The 23,447-nt window shown below is 36.8% G+C and overlaps 1 protein-coding gene across 1 annotated transcript in view; it reads right to left on the reverse strand.

Annotated features, from left to right (window-relative positions):
- Positions 1-518: 518 nt before the first annotated feature.
- Positions 519-23,447, reverse strand: part of mboat2b (membrane bound O-acyltransferase domain containing 2b) — a 69,934-nt gene continuing 47,005 nt past the window's right edge. The window contains exons 4-13 of the mRNA XM_052095971.1: positions 17,613-17,708; positions 17,442-17,497; positions 11,426-11,480; positions 10,931-11,114; positions 8,220-8,412; positions 6,655-6,758; positions 6,499-6,563; positions 5,864-5,996; positions 5,241-5,392; positions 519-2,611 (exon numbers count right to left, since the gene is read on the reverse strand). Of these exons, the coding sequence (XP_051951931.1) occupies positions 2,455-2,611; positions 5,241-5,392; positions 5,864-5,996; positions 6,499-6,563; positions 6,655-6,758; positions 8,220-8,412; positions 10,931-11,114; positions 11,426-11,480; positions 17,442-17,497; positions 17,613-17,708 (1,195 nt within the window). The 3' untranslated portion in view covers positions 519-2,454. The remainder of the gene's footprint in view (positions 2,612-5,240; positions 5,393-5,863; positions 5,997-6,498; positions 6,564-6,654; positions 6,759-8,219; positions 8,413-10,930; positions 11,115-11,425; positions 11,481-17,441; positions 17,498-17,612; positions 17,709-23,447) is intronic.

A 23,447-nucleotide genomic window follows, 5' to 3' on the forward strand; every position in this document is an offset into this window, starting at 1 on the left:
AGTTTTCAGAGAACCATGCATGATTGCACGATTTTCCTTCTTTGAATGGTATATTTTGTTCTGGACATCTAAGATATAATATAGGATTTTTCAGCCAAGCAAACTCACAGACAAGAACTTCCTGGTAAAAGCAGATATGAACTTTAGTTATTTGGGGCTTGTTATTTGAAGTAACACAAGAAGTGATGGTTATCCCTGATAGTTCAGATTCTAAGCTTTTAAATGATAACTCATATGCCTGACGTTTGTATACGGAGACTTATACATTTGGAATCATCGTATCATGAGGCCTATCATGGTAAGTCTTCATAAATGACAGCAAAATCATGTAACTTGTAGTTGCAAAATGCATGTTTTATGTCTGTAGGGCAAAGAGCATGCTGTTGAAGTTGTATTACTCAGGTTGAAGCGTGATTTAACATTTCTATACCGATTTATGGATTTGTGAGAATAGTGGTAACATTACATAATGGTTCAGCAGTACAAACTACAAAGGAGTTGTAAAAAGACTTCTTTTAATGACATTATTTGCACACACACAAAAAATTAATAATAATAATTCCAGGTCCACACAGAGAATGTAGTATGGTTCAAACTGATCCATTGGTCATCCTCTATTTTATTTTATTTATTTTTTATTTAACACTGACACTTCATTTCTAACCTTCAGTAAGGAAATCCAAAATTATCATTATTGTGCATACAGAATTACTGCCTCATTGACCTTAACACTTGCAGGATGTTACCTTAACATTTCAATACAGGTTCAACATTTCCAGTTTAGACTTTGTCTGAGAAATACTTTCATTTAAATGAGAAAATAATTTCTGGTATTTAGAGTGGAATGGATATGTACATAAAACTTTCAGAGCTTTATGCGAAGACTACAAGGACAAGACGTTACAACAGACCACAACATACATAACATGGACAAAGGGCAAAGAGCCCTGTTTTACTGGTGCAGCCATGGACTCAAATTGCAAGTCTTTGCTGTGTCTATGAACAGAACAACTCTTCTTTAAAAGGAATATTCTGGGTTCAATACAAGTTAAGCTCAATCGACAGCATTTGTGGCATAATTTTGAAAACCACAAACCATTATTTTGACTTGTCTCTCCTTTTCTTTAAAAAAGAAAAAAATCTGGGTTAAAGTGAGGCACTTACAATGGAAGTGAATGGAGGCAATCCATAAACATTAAAATACTCACTATTTCAAAATTATAGCCAAAAGACGTAAACAGAATGCATGTTAACATGACTTTAGTGTGATAAAATCACTTACTAACTTTTTCTGTATAAAGTTATAACCAATTTTACAACTTCATTGCCATAACGAAGTAATGCCGACCAGTGTTGGGTAAGTTACTTAAAAATACTAATCCTCTAATAATTATTAATAATTATTTCTCAAACATTTTAATCAGATTACTTTACTAATTACTTCATTGAAAAAGTACTCACATTACCAATTACTTTACTTTTAGGTTACTTTCTAAAACATTTTCTGCTCAACAAATTCATAATGAATTCATAATAACAAATTCATAATAATGTTCAACAATAATTTCTAGTTTATTGTTACACACAAGTCATGCACTCAGCACTTCACATTTGTCCCTCACAATGACTCGTTATGGGGCCAAAATTCTACATAAATAGTACTGCATAACCCTATTATTTACTTAAAAGTAATTAAATTAATTTAAAGTCAGTAACTGCAATCTAATTAAACAATTTTACAGCTTAAATAATGCACAAGTTTTAACAGAAGAATTAATGTAAGTGCTTTTATAAGCTTCACATTTCTGCCTTTAAACCCTTCAGAAATTGGCCCCATTCACTTCCAATGTAAGTGCCCCACTGTAACCCAGATTTTAGAAGAAAAGTCGAAATAATTTGTTGTGGTAATCATCATTATGCCACAAATTCTGTCGATTAAGCACATATTGAATCCGGAATATTCCTTTAAATTTTGTGGACAACTTTATACTGTATAAATCCCTTTATCTCTTCCCCTTTCAAATATTTTCTTTATTATTTTCATTGTTAGTTTAATAATGTTGTTTTAAAGATCATATTGCCAGCTTTCTTCAAGTGGTAAATACCTTATGCCCTGCAAGAAACTCCTATTTACTGTACAGCCCAATACAAGATAAACAGGTTAGGACACTAATACTGGATTACAAAGGCAACGAAAGATTACAAACTATTTTTTCTTGGCAAGTCATCGAGAACTCCTCCTTAAAGCGGACAGATTTGATTCCATTATCTCAAATCACTGTTGCATCCCAGGAGCACTATAATGAGCCAAGGGCTGACTCACTCTATCACAGTCCAGGCTGGTTGGTTTATTTGTGAGCTTTAGTTTGTCTGACTCTATTCATGTGTGGCTGGAGAATAGGTACATTTGCCCAGTCTGTGTGTATCTATAGATGTGGTGAAGTGTCCCAGGACTCATGTGGCTTTTTGCTTCTGGTTGCTGTTGCTGTCTGTAGTATCTTGGCTTGGCTGGAGGGCAGACTGTTGTTCTTTCAGCCGCAGGTGGCGTGGTTTCACAGGTAGAGCAATGGCCAACAGTACACAGCCTATGTGGATGGAGAAGTACCATGACCTACAGAGTGTTGAAGAGAGAAGAAAGAAAGGAATTACTCAGACAAATAAAAAATGTATTCATTTTATCTATCCTGATCTGAACTTTGTGTTTGAGATCCATAACTGTAGCACAGCAGCTATGTTAACCCATTCATTAAGCAAATGCAAAACGTTTTGAAGGGGTATGAATATTATGAAAATATTAAAACAATATTGTAATATATTTGTGAAAATTATGCAAAGAAATAGAAAATATATTTTTCCTTGATTATTTTTTTAAATAAAAATGTTTGATGTATTATGTAAATTGTAAGTTTCAGTACTATAAAGGTACTCCATTTTATGGTCCAAAACCACCATAAATTGAAACTAGGCTGCAAAAACATCTCGTTTCTAAATTGTTGGATTTCTAATGTCAGAAAAAGTTTGGCTACATTAATGTGTCTACCCACATTTTAATTATTTTTTGTGTACAGCAATCTGGTCTTCACAACACTAGTGCCACTGAACAGAATCGCAAAAATAAACAATGTTTTCAAAACAGTTTTCGAACCTTTGTTTGCCATGTGAATAGCCTGGTTGCTGACATGGTGTTAAAACTAAATATATATATATATATATATATATATACACACACACACACACACACACACACACACACACACACACACACACACACACACACATAAACACAACCATATACATTGAAACATATATACATATAATGACATAATAAATATGATAATTAATATGATAAATATGATTAACCAAAGAAAGTACTTGGGGGAAGTTTTAACTGTTCATGAGGTGAATGGCCTGAGGGAAAAAAACTGTTCCTGTGCCTGGCTGTTCTGATGCTCAGTGCTCTGTAGCACCAGCCAGAGGGCAACTGTTCAAAGAGGAAGTATGCTGGGTGAATGGGGTCAAGAGTGATTTTACCAAGGGGCCTGGGTAGCTCAGCTAGTAAAGACACTGACTACCACACCTGGAGTCACAAGTTCGAATCCAGGGTGCTGAATGACTCCAGCCAGGTCTCCTAAGCACCCAAATTGGCCCAGTTGCTAGGGAGGGTAGAGTCACATAGGGTAACCTCCACGTGATCGCAATAATGTGGCTCGCTCTTGGTGGGGGTGCGTGATGAGTTGTGCATGATGCTGCAGAGAATAGCGTGAAGCTTCCACAAGCGCTATGTCTCCGGGGTAACATGCTCAACAAGCCACGTGATAAGATGCGCGGATTGACGGTCTCAGATGCGGAGGCAACTGAGATTCATTCTCCGCCACCCGGATTGAGGTGAGTCACTACTCCACCATGATGACTTGGAGCGCATTGGGAATTGGTCATTCCAAATTGAAAAAAGTGATTTTACCAGCCCTTTTCGTCACTCTGGATGTGTACAGTTCTAGCAGTCCTCTGATGTCTAACTTGGTAGCTGAACCAAACCACACAGTTATAGAAGTGAAGAGGACAGACTCAATTACTGCAGAGTAGAACTGTATCGGCAGCACCTGTGGCACATTGAACTTCCTCAACTGGTGAAGGAAGTAAAACCTCTGCTGGGCCTTTTTCAAAAAGAGTCAATGTGGGTCTCCCACTTCAGGTCCTGTGACATGGTAGTGCCGTAGAACCTGAATGACTCCACTGCTGCCACAGTGCTGTTCAGATTGGCGGGGTTAATGTTAGGGTGTTCCCACTTAAATCCAATATCATCTCCATTGTTTTAAGCATGTTCAGCTCCAGGTTGTTTTGAATGCACCAGACGGCCAGCTGATCAACCTCCCCACTATGCAGACTCATCGTCATCTTGGATGAGGCTGATGACGGTAGTGTCGTCTGCAAACTTTAGGAGCTTAACAGATGGGTCCTTGGCAGTGCAGTCATTTGTTTAGAGGGAAAAGAGTAGTGGGGAGAGAACACATCCCTGGGGGGCACCAGTTCAGATTGTACATGTGCTGGAGGTGAATTTCCGCATTCTCACTAGCTGCTGCCTGTCTGTCAGAAAGCTGGTGATTCAAGAAATCTTAATTTAAGATGCACTGTTAAAGTTTGCACAATTTTAAGAAATGAGAAGCACCCAATGTCAGAGTATTTTACAAGTTTTTGGTCAGATAACCGTTAATGAATCCGAAATTCTCTCTAGAACAAAACTGGGTATTTCCCAATCATTGTAAAAGCGTTTTTCAACTGCTTTACAGGATTTGCCTACTATATTGAGATTCCCTAAATTCACTGGATAGTTGAAAAACGCCCATCCTGGTTTACAAAATGGCCATTTATAACTACATTGTGATTCCCTACTTTAGTTTAAAAATGCCCATCCCGAATTTGAAAACACCCACAGACTGGGAATAGCCCATTATTGTTCCACAGAGACATCAAATCATAGTGGTATTTTTTATTTTTTTTAATGGACAAGAACCGGTTCTCGGTTTCCAACCCCACCAAGAGTGCTTTCATAGTTAAGGCAAAGTAACAAAAAATAAATTGTCCCGTTCAGGGTCAGAGAGAGGGTTAATATGGTCATGTTAAAGTCAATTAAGGACATTTTCAGTGCAATAAACCTTAATAAACATTATCAGTGGAACAAATATACAAATTTAATTGACATCTTAAATAAACTAAGTATTTTTTTCTTGTTTGTAACCCACCTGTAGAACTTGAGTGAGGGGCCCACAGAAAGCAGCACAAAGGGTACCACTGTGTAACAAATAGCAATCTGTGTAGCTGCCCACGTGATGACATTATACACAAACTTGTGAGTTGGTGAACCCAAGAAGTATGGCCTTACATTGTGCCTCACCTGAAGAAGAAAGGGGAGCTCTAAATTAAGAGTTTCACAAGACAAACACTAATGTATTACCATAAGCCATGCATTTAAAATTGTGGTGAGAGCCAGCAGATTTAATAAGTAACGGCTTCATTTGTTAATCTCATTCTCTGTCCTCCTTTTCACCTCTCTAGTCTGCTGCTAAAAGACATTTGTGATTCTGGAAAAATAATAGGCCTACAGCATAGCACTGCTTAAAACCGGAATCCATTAAAAAAGCCACTGAAAAGCCACTTGTGCTAGTGAACCTATTGAGCATTTAGAGTTACACTTTGCCTCTGTACTTCTCTCCTTTAAACCAATTACAAACACGTACCCTGCATTACAGTAACATATCTATCATTTACAAAACTGAAGTAAACAGCTAGGTTACATCACATTTTAGTGAAATGAATATCAGTTCTGAAATGTGCTTTATGTTTGGTAGAATGTGATGGCACTCACAGCTCTGGCTGCAAGAGTGATAACGATGCCGGTGAGAAAGGTAAGGTAGTAGCCAGGGTAAGCCCCATGCCACATGGCTGACAGCAGGAAGGTGGCAGCTGTGGGGTTGTATGGACACCGCTCATAACACACCCTACACAAGGTAACATACAGTTAGTGTCACACAAAATAAAACATTTTATTTGTCCTATAAAGTGTGCAGCCAATCATCAACACCTTACAAACTTAACTTCCAATACTGATAATACAACTTTGTGCTGTCTGAGGAAGCAGAATGAAATAATCATGTTAGCATGGAACATTTGAACCTTAGTATCCTTACCATTAAAACCAAAGGCATATGTGTTTGGAACCTCATGAGGTAACTCATGACAGAATTAGCATTTTTTTGGGTGACCTATCCCTTTAATTTGTGATAATCACAATATAATTGTGAAAAATCTGATTGGCCTTTAGCACCAGTAGATGGCACTGTCTCACATTTTTCAGATTACTGGAATTCTTTGGTGATATTCATGCAATCTAGGTCAAGCATTATTTTACACAAGCATGTGTGTAGTTATGAAGGTAGATGAATGAAAGGTATACAATTCAGTGCACAATGATAACATGATCCACCCACTTCCTGTTCTTACCTTTTTAGCCAATGTGCTGTTTGGATATTCCAGTTATCCAGGAACACTTTAAAACTGGTTGCAAACTAAAAAAAATAAATAAAAAAAATAAGCTGCCTTGACTGATTATGACAATTTTGATACATTAATTCAAAATTGAACAGTAGCTTAACTGACCTCTATATTCATGATTCTCAGGTTAGAAATGAGATCCCATCGTGGCAAGCCTTCACTGTCATAGCCATTAAAGCCAAATCCTGCTGCGTTGTTGATGGCATCAGCTATTAAAATCACAGCAAGATCACAGTATCAACATAGTATTCTCAAATAAGTCATGATTTTTGTCACCACACTTCATTATTCATTAATGTTGTGAAATGTAGAATTCATAGCCTCAAGTTTGTTTCCACCTTTATACAAGGTGAAATAAGGTTATTTTGAAGAAATCTGATATTTGTCAAATTCAACGAAGCCTATTTTTTTTTAACCCTCTGATGTGCAGTGTGAATTATTAAAATCCCAAAGAGGGAAAATCATCATGCTTATTTTTAGGTAAAAACAAGAATATCCCCATGGCTTCCAAATATTTTACCCCCAAATAATTTATTATGAGAGTTATCCGTCCATTGAAATAGGGGTCAAATGTAATCACCTATAATTGTTTGGGTGTAACATCACACACAAAATGTTCCAAAATGCCTTTTAAAGGTCTGTCCATTTTGGACATCATGCATCAAATGTTTAATTTTTAAACAATGTAGGTGGGCATTCAAGGAAATTAGATGAGATTATTTTCATTTTTATTTTTTTAAGTATGTGTGTGATATGAGTAATATTAATAGAGGTATTCTGTTCCTACTCTGTCATTATGTATTATTGTACAAAAATTTGAGTTGAGGTATCATTGCAAAACATTTTCATCTTTGGTCTGATGGGGGCACTAAAATACAAGCCAGTAGGACCAAGTGTTGTGTAAGATGTTGATCCCAATTCAAATGGGTTGCACAAGCAATCCTCACAACAGATGATGGATGATGTGCCCTAACGTGCAATTAATCACACCTGAGGTGAAGCATAAATGATAATGAAAGAAAAACTATAACATGTGACAGATAAATTCATTATGTCAAGTATGGTTCATCAGACACACATTAGTAGGACAGAAAGGACAACTTGGAAACAGGAAAATAATCTAATGGACACAGAAAAAGAAATTAGAACATAATATCCAATGTAAGAATTGAGAGAAGAAGAGAATGAAATTAGGCAAAATAATGGTTTGAATTCACTAAACACTAAACCTACTTTGCGCATGGTATTTCAGCTCAAAAACATACCACCCACAATCCAGTTTAAACAGAGTTCGATTAAAAAGAGATGTTTGTGCACATTTTCTAGTGCTCATGGCAGTAGTAATTTATCATATGATGGTGAAGAGCTTTAACCGAGCATATATGCAGACACGCAGTGCAGTTGAGTTGTTGGACTGATGCTGTGCAGTCACAGTAAAGTATGAAAGATCAAGTTAGACTTCTGCATACTCCACAAAGAACCAAAAATGTCTTTGGTGAATCGGGTGCTAAAACATCAGAACAGTGCATGCACAAAAATAGCTCTATGGGTGATCACAATTTATTCTAAGTGAATCCTCCCCAATATATATAAACAATGATAAAAAAAAAAGTAAAGGAGAAAAAAGCTTGAAAGATGGAAAGAGAAGGAGAGGCAGGAAGTCCACGCACCCAGAGTCCAAACAAAGTAGTATTTAGGCCGGGTGGTCAGCATGGACAAATACAGGTAGACCACCTGAGCATAGAAGGGCGTGGTGGCAATAAAATCATCATCAATGTTGCGCTCCACAGGAAAGACTTTACAGACGGAGAGGAAGACCAGAAGAGAGAAGAAGCAGGTGGACAGCTTTCGGATGACCTCAGTCTGTAATAAACAGAGACAGAAATGCACAAACTCATATGAGCTTGGAAGGAGTCAATTATATGTCATTCATATGGCATTCATACGGTTCAGCAGATCATGATGAGAAATCTGCAAATACTTTTAGACACTAGTACTAAAGTTTCAGATTTTTTATGTCTTTGAGGGTTAGTTTACCCAAAAACGAAAATTCGGTCATTATTTACTCACCCTCATTCAAAACTCATGTGAATTTCTTCTGTGAAATATAAGATAAATTCTGAAAAATGTTGATGCTGTTCTTTTTTTTTTCATACACTGAAAAGTGAATAGTAGGGAGCCCCTTAGAGGACAGGACGGGAATTTGTTTTTTTCTGAAATAGTTTAGCATGCCCTCACAAAAAATGTTCCATAGTTTTACAGAAGTAACTATTAGGGCTGTCAAATAAAAATTTGAATATACTTCAAATTTAAGAAAAAAAAAATCACATTCATATGCTAAAAATGGTGCATTCGAATTTTGGTTGTGTGCCAAGCACGGATTACTTCAGAACGATTGAATTATTGTGCTAAAAATGGTTAGAAAGCAGAAAGCAGGTGTCTCAAGATGCTTTTTAAAGTTCTTTTTAATTAGACACCATCTAAAAACAGCACTCCTGCACGAGACATTGAATAAACAAAAACAAAGCGAAACGAAGATGTTTGTCTAGCGCAGTTTACATAGAAAAACAAATTGATGGTTGCAAAGTTTTCGGTGTGAAAAGCCCCTTACAGTAGGTGGAGGTACTTGGCAGTTGCGTCTTGATCTCTTATAAGTGTTTCTCAGATTAAGCAATAATTTTTTAAATGCTTTGTCCAGAAAGATGTTCGATTTGGAAATGTGTCTATTTGAACAACCCCTGGCCTATGCTCATAGTCTGAGCCACTTCACCACCGAGTTAAGCCGAATACCGCTACCCTACATACAACTGTAATGAATAAAAAAAACAAAGTGGTATTTCGCTGTTGAAACTTGAGTCTAGGGTAGTATACTGTGGCATCAGTGCCAGTGTTAGCACCATGTGGACTGCCTATTGAAGCATTTATCCAGCTCATTTTATTTTTGAATTAACATTTGAAAATATGGACCAAAACTTTATTTATTTAATTTTATGCACATTAGTTAAAAATGAAATGCACTTATTTATCAGCCAGGAATATTCTTTGCAATAATATAATGGTCCAGTATGGTTTATGTATGTAATATGCCCTGGACTTGTGGACTAAGGAAACAATGTAAATTTAAAAAACAGCTGACTTTAACATTTCAATACTGTTCAAATTTTTTCAATATTTAAGGTAAATATATTAATTTAGTTTTTCTTCCCAATTGACAGCCCTAGTAACCATACCATGATATTCAGAGTGAGATAATAAATGAAAACTATGGTAATTAAAAACCATAATTTTGTGGTTATTATGGTTTTACTATAGAAATACCATAGTTTAACTATGGTTTTACTATAGTAATATAGTAGACTGTAACAACCACAGTTTTTGGTGGAAGTCATTTTTCTACAGTAATATTGTAGTAACCATGACTATGATACCATGATAACCAGGTTTTGTTTTGTTTTTTGGGTGAAAATCATGGTTTTACAATAGTAATATTAGTAACCATGACTGTTGTAGCCTAACCATGTTTTGATTTTTACTATAGATTAACCATGGTAATTCTTGTGGGTACTATGGTTTTACTATGGTGTTAAAACCATAATAACCACAACATCTTTATTTTTCTTAACATAGTTTTCATTTTCCTGTATTACTATGATTTTACTATGAATATCAAGGTTCAAATATGGTTACTATAGTAAACCCATGGTAAGTTTATTGAGAGGGAATGCAAAACGTACTGCTAAGGCATGCAAAACTATTTCAGAAAAAATTTATTTCCACCCTGTCCTCTAAAGGGCTCCGTAGATTGGGGACTGAGGCTGTCACATTATGCCTAACATCTCTTTTTGTGTTTCATGGAAGAAAGAAAGTCATACAGGTTTGGAACAAATGATTAGGGTGAGCAAAATATAACTAAATTTTCATTTTTGGGTGACTATTAAAAAAAATTAAATCTTGTTGAAAATGACAAACATGAAAAAACAGCTTGATAAAATTCAGAGGAACAAAATGATGCTCAAGACCTTTGGTGTCATTTAACATGACAATATTTAGTCTGTTTTAAATTTAACAGTGGAAAAAGGTGGTAGTCTATACTCAATTTCATACATTATTCTGCGCAACTATTCAAAGCTAATGGCATGTTTAGCCCTAAATGTACACTCTGTGCTAGTATGGTCTCAAGTAGGATACATTTTCATTATTTTCAAATTCAAGATCTACATTTGAAGACCATTTAGAGAGTAGATTTAGATCCAGAGGACAAGATTATATAATTTGGAATAAAATCAAGATAATGTATGACATTGCGTGTGACTTCTCAGCTTTTGTGCAACTTGAGACGTGACTTGGTGTATAATCTGTAGTCCTAAAAACAGAAACGAACATCTGGTGAAGGGTCGTTCAGCCTGCTCTTGCCATTCACTTTTCCCTTGGTCTCTTGGTCTCTGTGGCGACAGGGGGTGCCCTCAATGAAGGCAATGTAATCGTTATAGGAACAGGTGGGACCAGCCAAAATGCCCATGAAATTACAGTTATAACTGAAGTACTCCAATAAACTGGGCATCCGCCTGGGTGAAACACAAACACAGAGGAAAAGTGGAATTCATTTTAAAAGTGCATTTGGAAAGTCACATCTAGTGAAAATTATAAAAATAAAAGATTGTAGTTGACACAAGGTCAAAAGGCAAAACTGAAATCCATAAAAGTGTGCAAATTGTATAATGATTCCCAAATAGAGCAACTATTGTTTGACATCACAACCATATACCTTAAATAAGAGATTATATGTAGAATATTAATATCCAAAATTATCCATATAACTTAGTGCCTTGACTATATAATTTAATTTTAAACCCTCTTTCTGGTCTGCACACTGTACCTTATTGCCAACAGTTTTTGACTCTTATTGAGCTGCTCTTCCTTTCTTGCAATACCTGTTAACAAAGTAAAAATTATTAATATATCACTTTCCAAACATTAAATCCATAACCAGTGTTGATCTATCTTTCATCTCTCTCTTCCACTGGTGAAACCGTAGCACATGATTTCCAGATGGCAGAGATAGAGTGGGGTCTAAAAGTCTGAGACGACTTTTGAAAATGCTTTTATTTTTTGTATCGTTCTAATTTAAATGAATGTTACAGGGTTCAATACATGTTAAGATTAATTAAAAGCATTTGTGGCATAATGCAGATTACCACAAAAAAATGTTTAGTCTTATCCCTCATTTATAAAAGTTTCAAGTTTCAAGTTTGTTTTTATTTATATAGCACATTTAAAAACCGCAAACAAGGCTGACCAAAGTGCTGAACAGTACACAAAGTAAGGAACAAGGACAAAGCACACATTCATGACAAAAAAAAAAAAAAAACTCTAGTTTTAAAAATAAACTCTAGTTAAAAAAATAAGTTTTAAGAGAGGATTTAAAAACAGTTAGCGATTGAGTTGCTCTGATGTAAATCGGAAGGCTGTTCCACAGCCTAGGGCCAGCGACCCGAAAGGCTCTGTCCCCTATATTCTTTAACCGTGATCTGGGGACAAACAAAAGTCTCTGATTACCAGACCTCATGTTTCGTGTGGGATTGTGTGTACAGAGTAGCTCAGAGAAATAACTCGGTGCCAGATTATTTACGGATTTAAAAACAAAGAGAAGAATTTTAAACTCAATTCTAAGATTCACAGGTAGCCAATGCAGTGATTTTAAAATAGGTGAAACATGATCGAATTTACGTTTTCTTTTGAGGAACTTTGCAGCAGCATTCTGTACTAATTGGAGACGAGCAATAGAGTTTTTGGGTATGCCATAGTAAAGAGAGTTGCAATAATCCAACCGCGATGTAATGAGCGCATGGATAGCAATCTCTACGGTTTTCTCAGAAAGAGAGGATTTAATCTTAGAGAGAAGACGTAGCTGGAAAAAACAAGAACTGATCACCGCATTTATTTGTTTATCAAATTTGAGGTTCTGATCCCAGAGAACACCTAAGTTCTTAATGCAAGATGAAGTTGGATGAAGATAATCCAGATCAATGTTACTGCTATTAAAGTTGTCATGGGGGCCAAAAACTATAACCTCGGTTTTGGATTCATTCAGAAATAAGAAATTTTGAGAGAACCACATTTTTACTTCTTCTAGGCATACAAAAAGAGATTTCCGTGCAGTATCTTTGTTGCGTTTCAGAGGCAAATAAATTTGTGTATCATCTGCATAGCAGTGAAATGATACACCATGCTTTCTGAAAATGGAGCCTAGAGGAAGTAAATATAGGGAAAAAAGAATGGGTGCGAGAATAGACCCCTGCGGCACTCCACATGAGAGTTTGGCTGGCGATGAAGAAAAATTACCCAATTTAACGGATAAAAAAATAAAACTATTGTCGGTAACAGTAAAGAGTTTACAATGTAAGTAAATGGGGCCAGTCCATAAACGTTAAAATGCACATGGTTTCAGAAGTATAGTCACAAGTCGATCTTAGTGAAATTTGATTTTAATATGATAAAAATTGCTTACTAACCTTATCTGTGTAAAATTCTATCTAATATTACAAATTTGTTGCCATGGTGATGCAACACCAGTAAATCATCTAAGCAATTATTTTCACACCAAAATCACAAAAAACAGATTTTATCACACTTAAATCATGTGAACCCATATAATTTTTACCATGATCAAGTTTCAACTGAGTCAGACAGGATTCAGTAGATACATTTTTTTTGTTTGTTTACTCTGAGATTGTGTTGGTGTCTGTGTTGTACTGGGAGCCCGACATTTGCTGAATTCCATCTCTAAGATAATGTTACCTAGTGCTGCAGTTTGCTGTTGAAAAGCAGAAGAGAAGCACTGAAGCAAGGCTCTTGGGAGCGTGCATAAACTTCACATCCTTTGGATTTTCCCGGCAAAAGTGACCCGCTCCCTTTGCATGAAAATCAGCCTACAGGCTTTAATAGGCAACCTAGGAAGTCCGGGAAGGGCTAATTTTTAAAGTTCTGTTACAAGCCGTTCACATATTGGCAAAAAAAGGGCGAAAATGACATGAAAATGGTTACACCTTTAAATAAACGAGTGACAAATCTAAATTATTTTCTGTGGTAATAAACATTATGCCACAAACTGAGCTTGAGTTGTATTGACCCTTGAACATTCCTTAATAAAATGTTTCCATTACAAATGAAAAATGATCCTACCAATGTAACAATTTGAGTGAGAAGTTGAATTGAAAGAGGGAAATGGGAGGTGATAGGCAGACATTACATATCATCTACATACAGTGGCAAGAAAATGTATGTGAACCCTTTGGAATTAGATAGATTTCTGCATTAACTGGTCATAAAATGTGATATAATTTTCATCGAAGTCACAAGTATAGATACACAACGTGCTTAAGCTACCAACACACAAACAATTATAATATTTTATGTCTTTATATAGCACCATTAAACATTCACAGTGTTGTGGAAAAATTAAGTAATCCATAGGATTTAATAATTTGCCAATCCTCGTTTGGCAGCAATAACTTCAACCAAGTGTTTCTGGTAGCTGCAGATTAGACCTGCACATTATTCAGAAAGTATTTCGGACCATTCTTCGTTACAAAGCTGCTTCAACTTATTTAGGATATCTGGTGTAAACAGCTTTCGAGGTCACTCCACAGCATCTCTATTGGATCAAGGTCTGGGCCACTCCAAAATGTGGATTTTCTTTTTTTAAAGCCATTCTGTAGTGGATTTTCTTCATTGTTTAGGGTCATTGTCCTGCTGCATCACCCATCTTCTACTCTTCTTCAGCTCGCATACAACCACCCAAACATTATCCTGTAGGATATCTTGATTAACCTTTTGAATTCATTTTTCCCTTGATGATGGCAAGTGGTCCAGGCCCCGAAGCAAAAAGCAGCCACAAATCATGATGCTGCCTCCACCTTCACCAGTGTGATGATGATGTTTTTATGTTGGTATGTGGTGCCCTTTTTCTGCCATACGTAGTGCTGTGTGTCCTTCCAAAACAATTCAACCTTAGTTTCATCAGTCCACAAAACATTTTCCCAGTAGTGTTGTCAAGTGTCAAGGATGTCTTTTGCAAACTTCAGGCACACATCTATGTTTTTGTTGGAATGCAGAAGCTTCCTTTGTGGTGTCCTGCCATGGACACAATACCTGTTTAATGTATAGTAGAATCATGAACAGAAATGTTAACCAGTTCCAGTGATTCGTTCAATTCTTGAGCTGTCACTCTAGGATTCTTTTTTTTACCTCATTAAGCATTCTGTGGTGTACCCTTTAAGTCATCTTGGCTGGATGGCCACTTCAAGGGAGAGTATCCACAGTACTAAATCATCTTCAATTATAGAAAATTTGTCTAACTGTGGACAGCTGAATATCTAAGCTCTTCAAGATAACTTTTAAATCCTTTTCAGCTTTAGGAAAAGCAACAATTCTTGATTGTAGGTCCTCTCTTTTTTGTGAAGCATGGCCCATGTCAACAGATGCTTCTTGTTTTGCTTAAATTGCAAAATCAAAATGGTTGAGTGATTTTTATAAGTCAAACTAGCTCTAACCCACACATTCAATCTAGTTTTATAAATTGGTTGCCAGATTTGCCAACTCCTGAATCTTTAGCTATGGATTCACTTACTTGTTCCACAGCATTGTTAATGTTAAATGGTATGTGTTCAATAAAGACATGACAGATTATAATTGTTTGTGTGTTGTTAGCTTAAGCACATTGTGCTTTGACTATATTAGTGACTTCAATGAAGATATCACATTCTAAGAGTGATTAATGCAGAAAATCAGCTAATTCCAAAGGGTTCACATACATTTTCTTCCACTGTACAGTATAGCTGTTATGTCGGTAAACTGTATCACAATCACATACAATTTAATGGCAAATATTTCAGTGTAGAAACCCACAAAGCTTGAGCTAGTGAGAAGTGTTTTTTGTCTAACTCCACCCGGCCTGATTTACAGAAGTAATTAGATAGGAAAGATAGGTGCTATAAATTGACTTGGCTCAGAGTTCATGCGGTCAAATTGTGAGACTCCTCTACCTTAGTGCTTTGTCTTCCTGCATGATAAGACAATGTAAGGCAACCCAGGATAAGTGGCTTGAATAATTTCTTGTTGATGTATTGCCATCCTTTTGCACATAACAAAATTAGCTACTTAAAATATTTTCATTAGAGTTTATGACTGACGCAGCCAGCAGCAGATGCAGTCGAGAGACAAGCCACAGCTCACACTACACACACAGAGAAGCACCACCATGTCCGACAGCAAGTGATGAAGGTCAGTAAGGACTTTTATGGGACACTTGGTACCTTTAGTGTCTTACAGACCATTGGGTATATTAATGACAGTTTATTTATTGCAATGGGATACATGACATGAGTCCAATCAGAAATCTTGATTTTATTCTTACATAGAGCTGGGCGGTGTGACCAAAATCGTATACGATTTTATGATGAAGCAATAAGGTACACGTACAACTAATTTGATAAAATGCAACGTTTGGACTATAGATTCCGAGACATCATTTACTCACCCTCATGCCATCCCAGATGTGTATGACTTTCGTACTCTGACCAAAAATGAAGATTTTTAGAAGAATACCTCAGCTCTGTAGGTCCATTCAATGCAAGTGAACGGTGGCCAGAAATTTGGAGGTCCAAAAAGCACATAAAGGCAGCATAAAAGTAATTATGATTTACATTCTTTGTGCATTTCACCACCACCTTTGCAGGGAGGCAAATGTATAGTTAAAAGGACTTAAATATTGATCTATTTCTTACCAATACCTCATATCTCTTCTAAAGATATGGATTTAACCACTTTTATGTTGCCTTTATGTGCTTTTTGGACCTTCAAAGTTCTGGCCACCATTCACTTGCATTGTATGACCTACAGAGCTGAGATATTCTTCTAAAAATCTTTGTTTGTGTTCTGGGATGGTATATGGGTGAGTAAACGATGAGAGAATTTTAATGTTGTGACATTCATGTTTGCTCAGATACAAAAAACTAAAAAAATTATCTGCCTTATATTGTGCCTAACAACACCTTAGTAATAAGTTCTGTTTCGTCTGAACTTGTTGGGGACAAGTTCCACTCTGTATTTCTGCATTACTTCATGTTTCTTTGTCGCTCCCACATGTAAATCATCCCTATAAAAAGCAGTCCTTTGATAGCTGCGCAAATATATCTACTACAGCAAAATCTGTACCATTTAAAAAATGTCTACTGTCACATGGTACACATCATCATATCACCCAGCCCAATTCTTACACTAGACATCCACTGATGTTAAAGAAGAGATGACAAAAGTGAACAGGGGTTCTGCTTGGTTCTGAAGCATCTCTTTAACAAAGGCTTGCGGGACAGCAGCTAAATTGAGCAGAAAAGGAAATTATTTAGTGACAACTGTAATATTAAGAAGTACAGTGTGGGGACCACACACACACACACACATCACCAAGGTTATTTGTCACCCTGTGGAACAAAAGAGGGGTGGAGTGGAGGTGGGAGGCTTGTTTTTGGTTGCTTTCATTTAATTCCTCTGCCGTCCATTTCTGTAATTAATTTCTCGGGCCATTCAACAGCACATTTGACAATCACAACAGCAAGCGCCATTTTCCTGTATCATTTCTGTTAGCATATATTCTAAGCCTTAAAGCTTAAGTGCGTCATTTTTAGATATTTCATAAGTAATTTTTGGGTTGATTTAACCAAAAAATTTACACATTTGCCACTTAAGCATCCCAAAAAGCTCGACACGGCAATCCTGCTCAACCAATGAGCTGTGAGATCTTTTTTTTGTGTGTGTGTTTGGATGACCAAAGGACTACGAGGGGATTGTTTGGGAAACCTGCTTGAAAACAAACACACAAACACACTCCTCACCATCATGGATCTCAAAAGCCACACTGGTTATCTTCTGTGTGATGACCATCATGGGTCTGTCAGGGAGAAAAAAGAAAAAAAAAGAGAGAGAGAGATGTGGGTAGAGGACAACAACATCCGAACAATAACAATGCAATCCAGCAATAATGAAAAATAATAAAAAACACTTACCCAGTGAAATCAGCAGAGTACATTCCATAATCAAAGACGTAAACACGTGTGATTTGGCAGAAGCTAAGATAACCCAGAGCAACAACCAAACAGTATCTGCAAAGTGGACCAAAGAGCATATTTACTTTTCAAGAATTTCAAATAAATTAATGTAATTTTTATTAGGGGTGTGCAAAACTACCAATTTTCATAATCGACTAGTCAGTTGGTTGTTTTAACGGACGCCAACCACAGCACTTCAACATGGTAACGAATTGCAATTCAACAAATATATAAATAGTTTTCATTAGTTATCAATATTTCATCAAAATGGCTGGACTATTAATGTTACTGTCACTATTTGTAATCAATTGCACTCAATATTACAATTGCTCATACTAAAGTTTGGGATTTGAACAAACGAATAACTTTACAATAGTAAACTTCAGCGTGTAAATTGTCCTGGACCATTTAAGCTGCACACATGAACGATACCTCAAATTGTGCTGCTTGTTGTGGAGAGCAGTGCTATTTTATTTCTAAATGATCACACCAACTTTTGCCTGGTGGTTAAAACTGACGAATGTGGGCGGAGAGACTGTGTGTCTCCGCATGTCTCTGCTGGTATAAGAACTTGGGGTTATCTAAGTTATCTACTCGCCAAATGTGTTTGCAGGTATTTTTGTGAGTTGTCGTGTGCGTGTGGTTAGTACGAGAAAGAGAGATCAGGGAAATAGCACCAAAGCCAGTTTTAGCAATCGTGGTTGTGAAGGCAACTATTAAATTATAATTTAGAGACACAGTGAATGGCTCGTAATCCCTGTGCCACGGTTGTTGGTTCTTTAATGGATACTTGTCAATGTAAATACTGGTAAATAGTACAAATTATGCATGTCACCAACTCTTGAGCACATTATTAGGAACACTATGGTCCTAATAAAGTGCCCGACAAGGTCATCTGCTGTTGTAGCTCATCAAACTCAAGGTTCAACGTATTGTGCATTCTGAGACTAAAATTGTACAGAGGAGTTATCTGAGGTACCATACCATTTCTGTCAGTTTGAACCAGTCTGGCCATTCTCTGTTGACCTCTCTCATCAACAAGGCATTTCCTTCCACAGTAACCAGTGTTTTTGGTATTTGGCACCATTTTTTTGTGAAAATCCCAGGAGATCAGCAGTTACAGAAATACTCAAACTAGCATGTCTGGCAAGAACAATCATGCCATGGTCGAAATCACTAAGAACACTTTTTTTTCACCCATACTGATGGTTGATGTGAACTTTAACTGAAGCGCCTGACCCGTATCTGCATGATTTTATGCATTGCACTGCTGCCACATGTTTGGCTGATTAGATAATCGCATGTGGTAGGTGTACAAGTGTTCCTAATAAAGTGCTCAGAGATTATATATACAGTATATATGCAATTTCAAGACATAATATTTATTGATTGAATATACAGAATTTGTAAATAAATTTAAAAAGCTAAAATCTGACCAAAATAATGCTAAACTAATATTTGTTACTAAACTAACATGTATAAAATGTAAATTTTTGTGACAGAGAATTTATTTCATATGTAACAAAAATGGACATCATAACTGAATGTGGTAGGGCGGAGGGCGGGCCGGGTAGTGATCCTACACACCCGGTCCCGTATTAGGCTAATCAAGCCTCCCGAGAGGGATAAAGGTCGACTGCAGAGGATCGTGTGGGAGAGAGAGATCGTTTACGGACATGTCCGTCATATGTGTGTTTGTCTTTTGTTTGAGTTTAAAATTAAACTATTATTTGTATCGTCAAGCCGGTTCTCGCCTCCTTTCCATTGATCCCTTTACACCGAAATATACCCAAAAGAACTGGAACAGAATTGAATCGAATCAAAGCTAGAGCTTGTGAATTGGAATTGAATCAGGAAATCTGTATCAATACCCAGCCCAAATCACATAATAAAATAATTTAACTTAAATCAACATTTCATTTCCATATATTTATTTGGCAAGGAGCCATGTATAGATAAATGCATGGTCAATCGGCAAAATAAACTCTGACTGCTGACTGTACATGACCCTGAGCTACCCACAGTCTATTCAAAAAGTAGTATAATTAAAACAAAACTATGGTTGGTCCCTTCACATGTTGGTCAGATAATCTCTTTTCTGTATATAAATGCATTTAAATTTACAATCTTTTTTACTGCATCTGTTGCATTATTTACACCAAACAGTAACAAGACAAGAAAAGTTCTGTTAGTCAGCCATGCCTGATTTTAAAAAGCAAGATATATTCAGTAAATGACAAATACTCCTGCTGCCCCTATTAATCTCCCTGACAGAGGTACAGAAAAGTTGATTAACCTTGAAGGGATAAAACAGAAGCTCTCAGTCTCCGATTCATTCTTGCTTACACAAACAAGCACACACACAAACACACTATAATGATGAAATATTCAGCTCAGGTCCTAAAGACTGCAGGTGCAAGTATAAAGATAGATAATGTGTGTGTGCGTGTGTGTGTGTGTGTGTGTGTGTGTGTGGTGTGAGTGCTTTCCATTCAACAATCCAAGAGTGTGATATGCAGGACTTGAAGTCTGCCTCGTCTCCTCGAATAACCCATAATGCAATCTCTCCACACAGGCTGCTATTGTCTACAAATATCATTTTCAAAGTCATTCTAAAGTGGGGGCCTGGGTAGCTCAGCGAGTAAAGACGCTGGCTACCACCCCTGGAGGTGGCCAGCCAGGTCTCCTAAGCAACCAAATTGGCCTGGTTACTAGGGAGGTTAGAGTCACATGGGGTCACAATGCACTCAACAAGCCACGTGATAAGATGCGTGGATTGACGGTCCCAGGCATGGAGGCAATTGAGGTTCGTCCTCCACCACCCAGATTGAGGCGAGTCACTTCACCACCACAAGGACTTATGGTGCGTTCACATACAACGCAAAGCAAGTGTTTCGCGTGGTGCAATTACATACAAAGTCAATGCAAAGATGCGAATAGATGCGAATTTGCACCGGGCGGCGCGAATGAAGCAAATGGAGCGACTCGAACACGCAAAATCGCTTCATTCGTGTATTTGCGTGCCGCGTTGTCGTGAAAGCCTATCAGCATTGAGATTGTCTGGATGTCACTAACGTACTGACATAGTAGCAGAAGAAATCTGGAAAAATGGATGAAAAAATTGTGGTTGGCACCAAGAATTGTATGACACAACGTCATACATGTACAGAGACCGGACAAAAAAAAGACATCGCTTGGAGGAAAGTGAGCGAGGAATTTGGACTACCTGGTAAATCCTGAAAAAATGTGCGTCTACTTGATTCCAGCTATTGGTTGTACTTTAATATGAACCAAGTTCTAGAAGCCCCTCCTCCTGTCCTTTTCCGGAAGAGAAGGGGGAATACTCATGGGTTCACGTTACTCGCATGAACGCGAGTTTAAACACACATTTATAATCCAGCTGTCAAACTCGCACGAGCAATGTGAGGCAAAAATTATCTTTGTGTTGTATGTGAACGCACCATTAGAGCGCATTGGGAATTAGGCATTCCAAACTGGGGAGAAAAATTAATTCTAAAGTAGCCCAAAAATTTTAAATTCACAACCACTGCATGTTTTACAAAAGGACACAACCAATCACATCCACCTTTTCTAATGTAATCCACCAATAAAGACACAAAAGAAGGCAGGAAGAATTGTTGACCTCAACTGCCCCTGAATCTTCTTAAGTCAGTGATATCACCCTATATGAAACTAAATGTCCCTAAAGGGCCATTTGGCAGGACATGGAGGCAGTTTTATATTTAACTCCTGGTAAAAAGTTTTTGCCAGTTGGTAGGAGACGGCAGCAGGAGAATAATGGAAGATTTTATTACAGCCTTGAGGAAGACAGTGACTGATGGTCAATCGGTGAAGGGAATGATCTCTTTCTTGTTATAATTATCTCTGGGTTAGTTTTAAACACTTTCATCAGAAGAAACTGACTCTAACAGAGATGATACCTTCTTTCACCATACTCAGGAAGATAAGGACAAAATTTCTTCTTTCCAAAAAAAAAAAAAATGGGTTGCAAATCCAATTTAAAGCACTGCAATTTAAGCAATCCTTTACCCAGAGATGTAAAGTAATTGAGTAAAAATACTTCTACTTAAGTATAATTTTGGGGGATTTGTACTTTACTCGAGTGCAATTTAAACAGAATACTTGCACTTTTCCTTAAGTACATTTCCAAAACAGTACTTTTTAATACTTACAATTCTATTTAAACTTGAAAAGTATTCTCTACATTTTTGCAGCTAATTTTCTTTCATCTTACTGGACCGAAGCTGCCTTTTCACTGTATCTGACAGATGACAGACCAGAGGTCAGTCATTTCAAATTGAGTGTTGCAATGAGGCTGTGTTAAGTTTCGACCATCTACAGAGGCTCAATTGTGGATCTGATTTAAACTCCGGATCCGTTGAAATATTTGAGCAACTAGACCGTATGTGACCTCCAGACTGAATGTGAAATATTAATTCAAAAATATGATGTACGAAGTAAGAAACACTGATGGTTTTTGTCCTAAACTTTATTTTAAATGCCTTTTTTATCCATCTCTATGTCTTAAAGGGCTGGGTGCTCTGACATTGCAATTTGTGAGGCCCTCTCCCATGCAACGAACATTGCGTGACTGTGGCAATGTTTTTGCAAAATAAAATTATGTCGTTCATTATATCTAAAGGCAGTTCCAAAGGGAAATGAAAACAGATGAGGTTTTTAAGATTAATATTCTATTGAGATTTAAATAAACAAAACCTAAACCTTACTGATAGTGTCATAAAAAGCAAATGTGACATGAGAAACACAATTTCTGAAGCAACCACATCATTCTGTGGTGTTTCTATGACACTTTGTGCTCACGTGTGGATCCGTGTGCTCTTCAGGACTCGTACCCTGTTCTTTTGTATCGCATATGCAACACTCTATGAGTTGATGCAAATATTAAAATGAGAAATCACTATAGAAAAAGTGTTTTGATATCATAAGATAGAATTGTTTGAGGAACAGGATGAAAAGTAAATATTTATGAACTGATAATCTGCTGTTTTGCTCATGGTTTGTGGGAAAGTGAATAAAAGTCATTGTTGTAGAGCCTCTAGTGTTCATTTCACCAGAAAATTGTTGTGTTACATACAACAGGCCACATAAAAATTATTTTGCAAACATTTTGTTATTGCAACATGATTCTTTGACCAGGTTGTGAATTCCACTGGGGGAGAAATATGACAGAGACAGTAAAAAGCAAACCAATCAAATGTAATAACATCTCTCACACAATCTCCTCTCTTGATTTCATTCTAGCTAGAACAAAAGTTACTTTTAACTTTTTTAATACTCAAGTACAAAGTATTTTTTTTGGCTAGATACTTGAATTCAATTAAAAGTACAAGTATCTAGCCAAAAAAATACTTGAGTAAACAAGCATGTAAATGGAGACAATTTTCACTCAGTAAAGTGAAAGATTTAGTACTTTCACTTAAAAAGCATATTTTATGCTCATTTACAGTTTAATAATTTTATTTCTGGGGTATACTAGAATAGGTTTACATGCTTTAATGTTAAAAAACACTCTCTTTTTTTTTCTCATACCGTACATTGCTGCAGCACCTCTTTTCACCCTCTGTCTGAAACACTCTGTTTTAGCTCCTGTCTCTTTAAAGCCCCCCTTTCCGAAAAGCCCAGTCTGCTCTGATTGGTCAGCTGGCCCAGTCTGTTGTGATTGGTCAACCGATTCGAGTGTGTGTCAGAAATGTAACTTCCCTTACCATAACCGACTTTCAGCTTGAAGTAGCCCTTAGGTGGGCATTATGC

Source organism: Xyrauchen texanus, chromosome 28 (assembly GCF_025860055.1).
Source record: "Xyrauchen texanus isolate HMW12.3.18 chromosome 28, RBS_HiC_50CHRs, whole genome shotgun sequence".
Lineage (NCBI taxonomy): Eukaryota > Metazoa > Chordata > Actinopteri > Cypriniformes > Catostomidae > Xyrauchen > Xyrauchen texanus.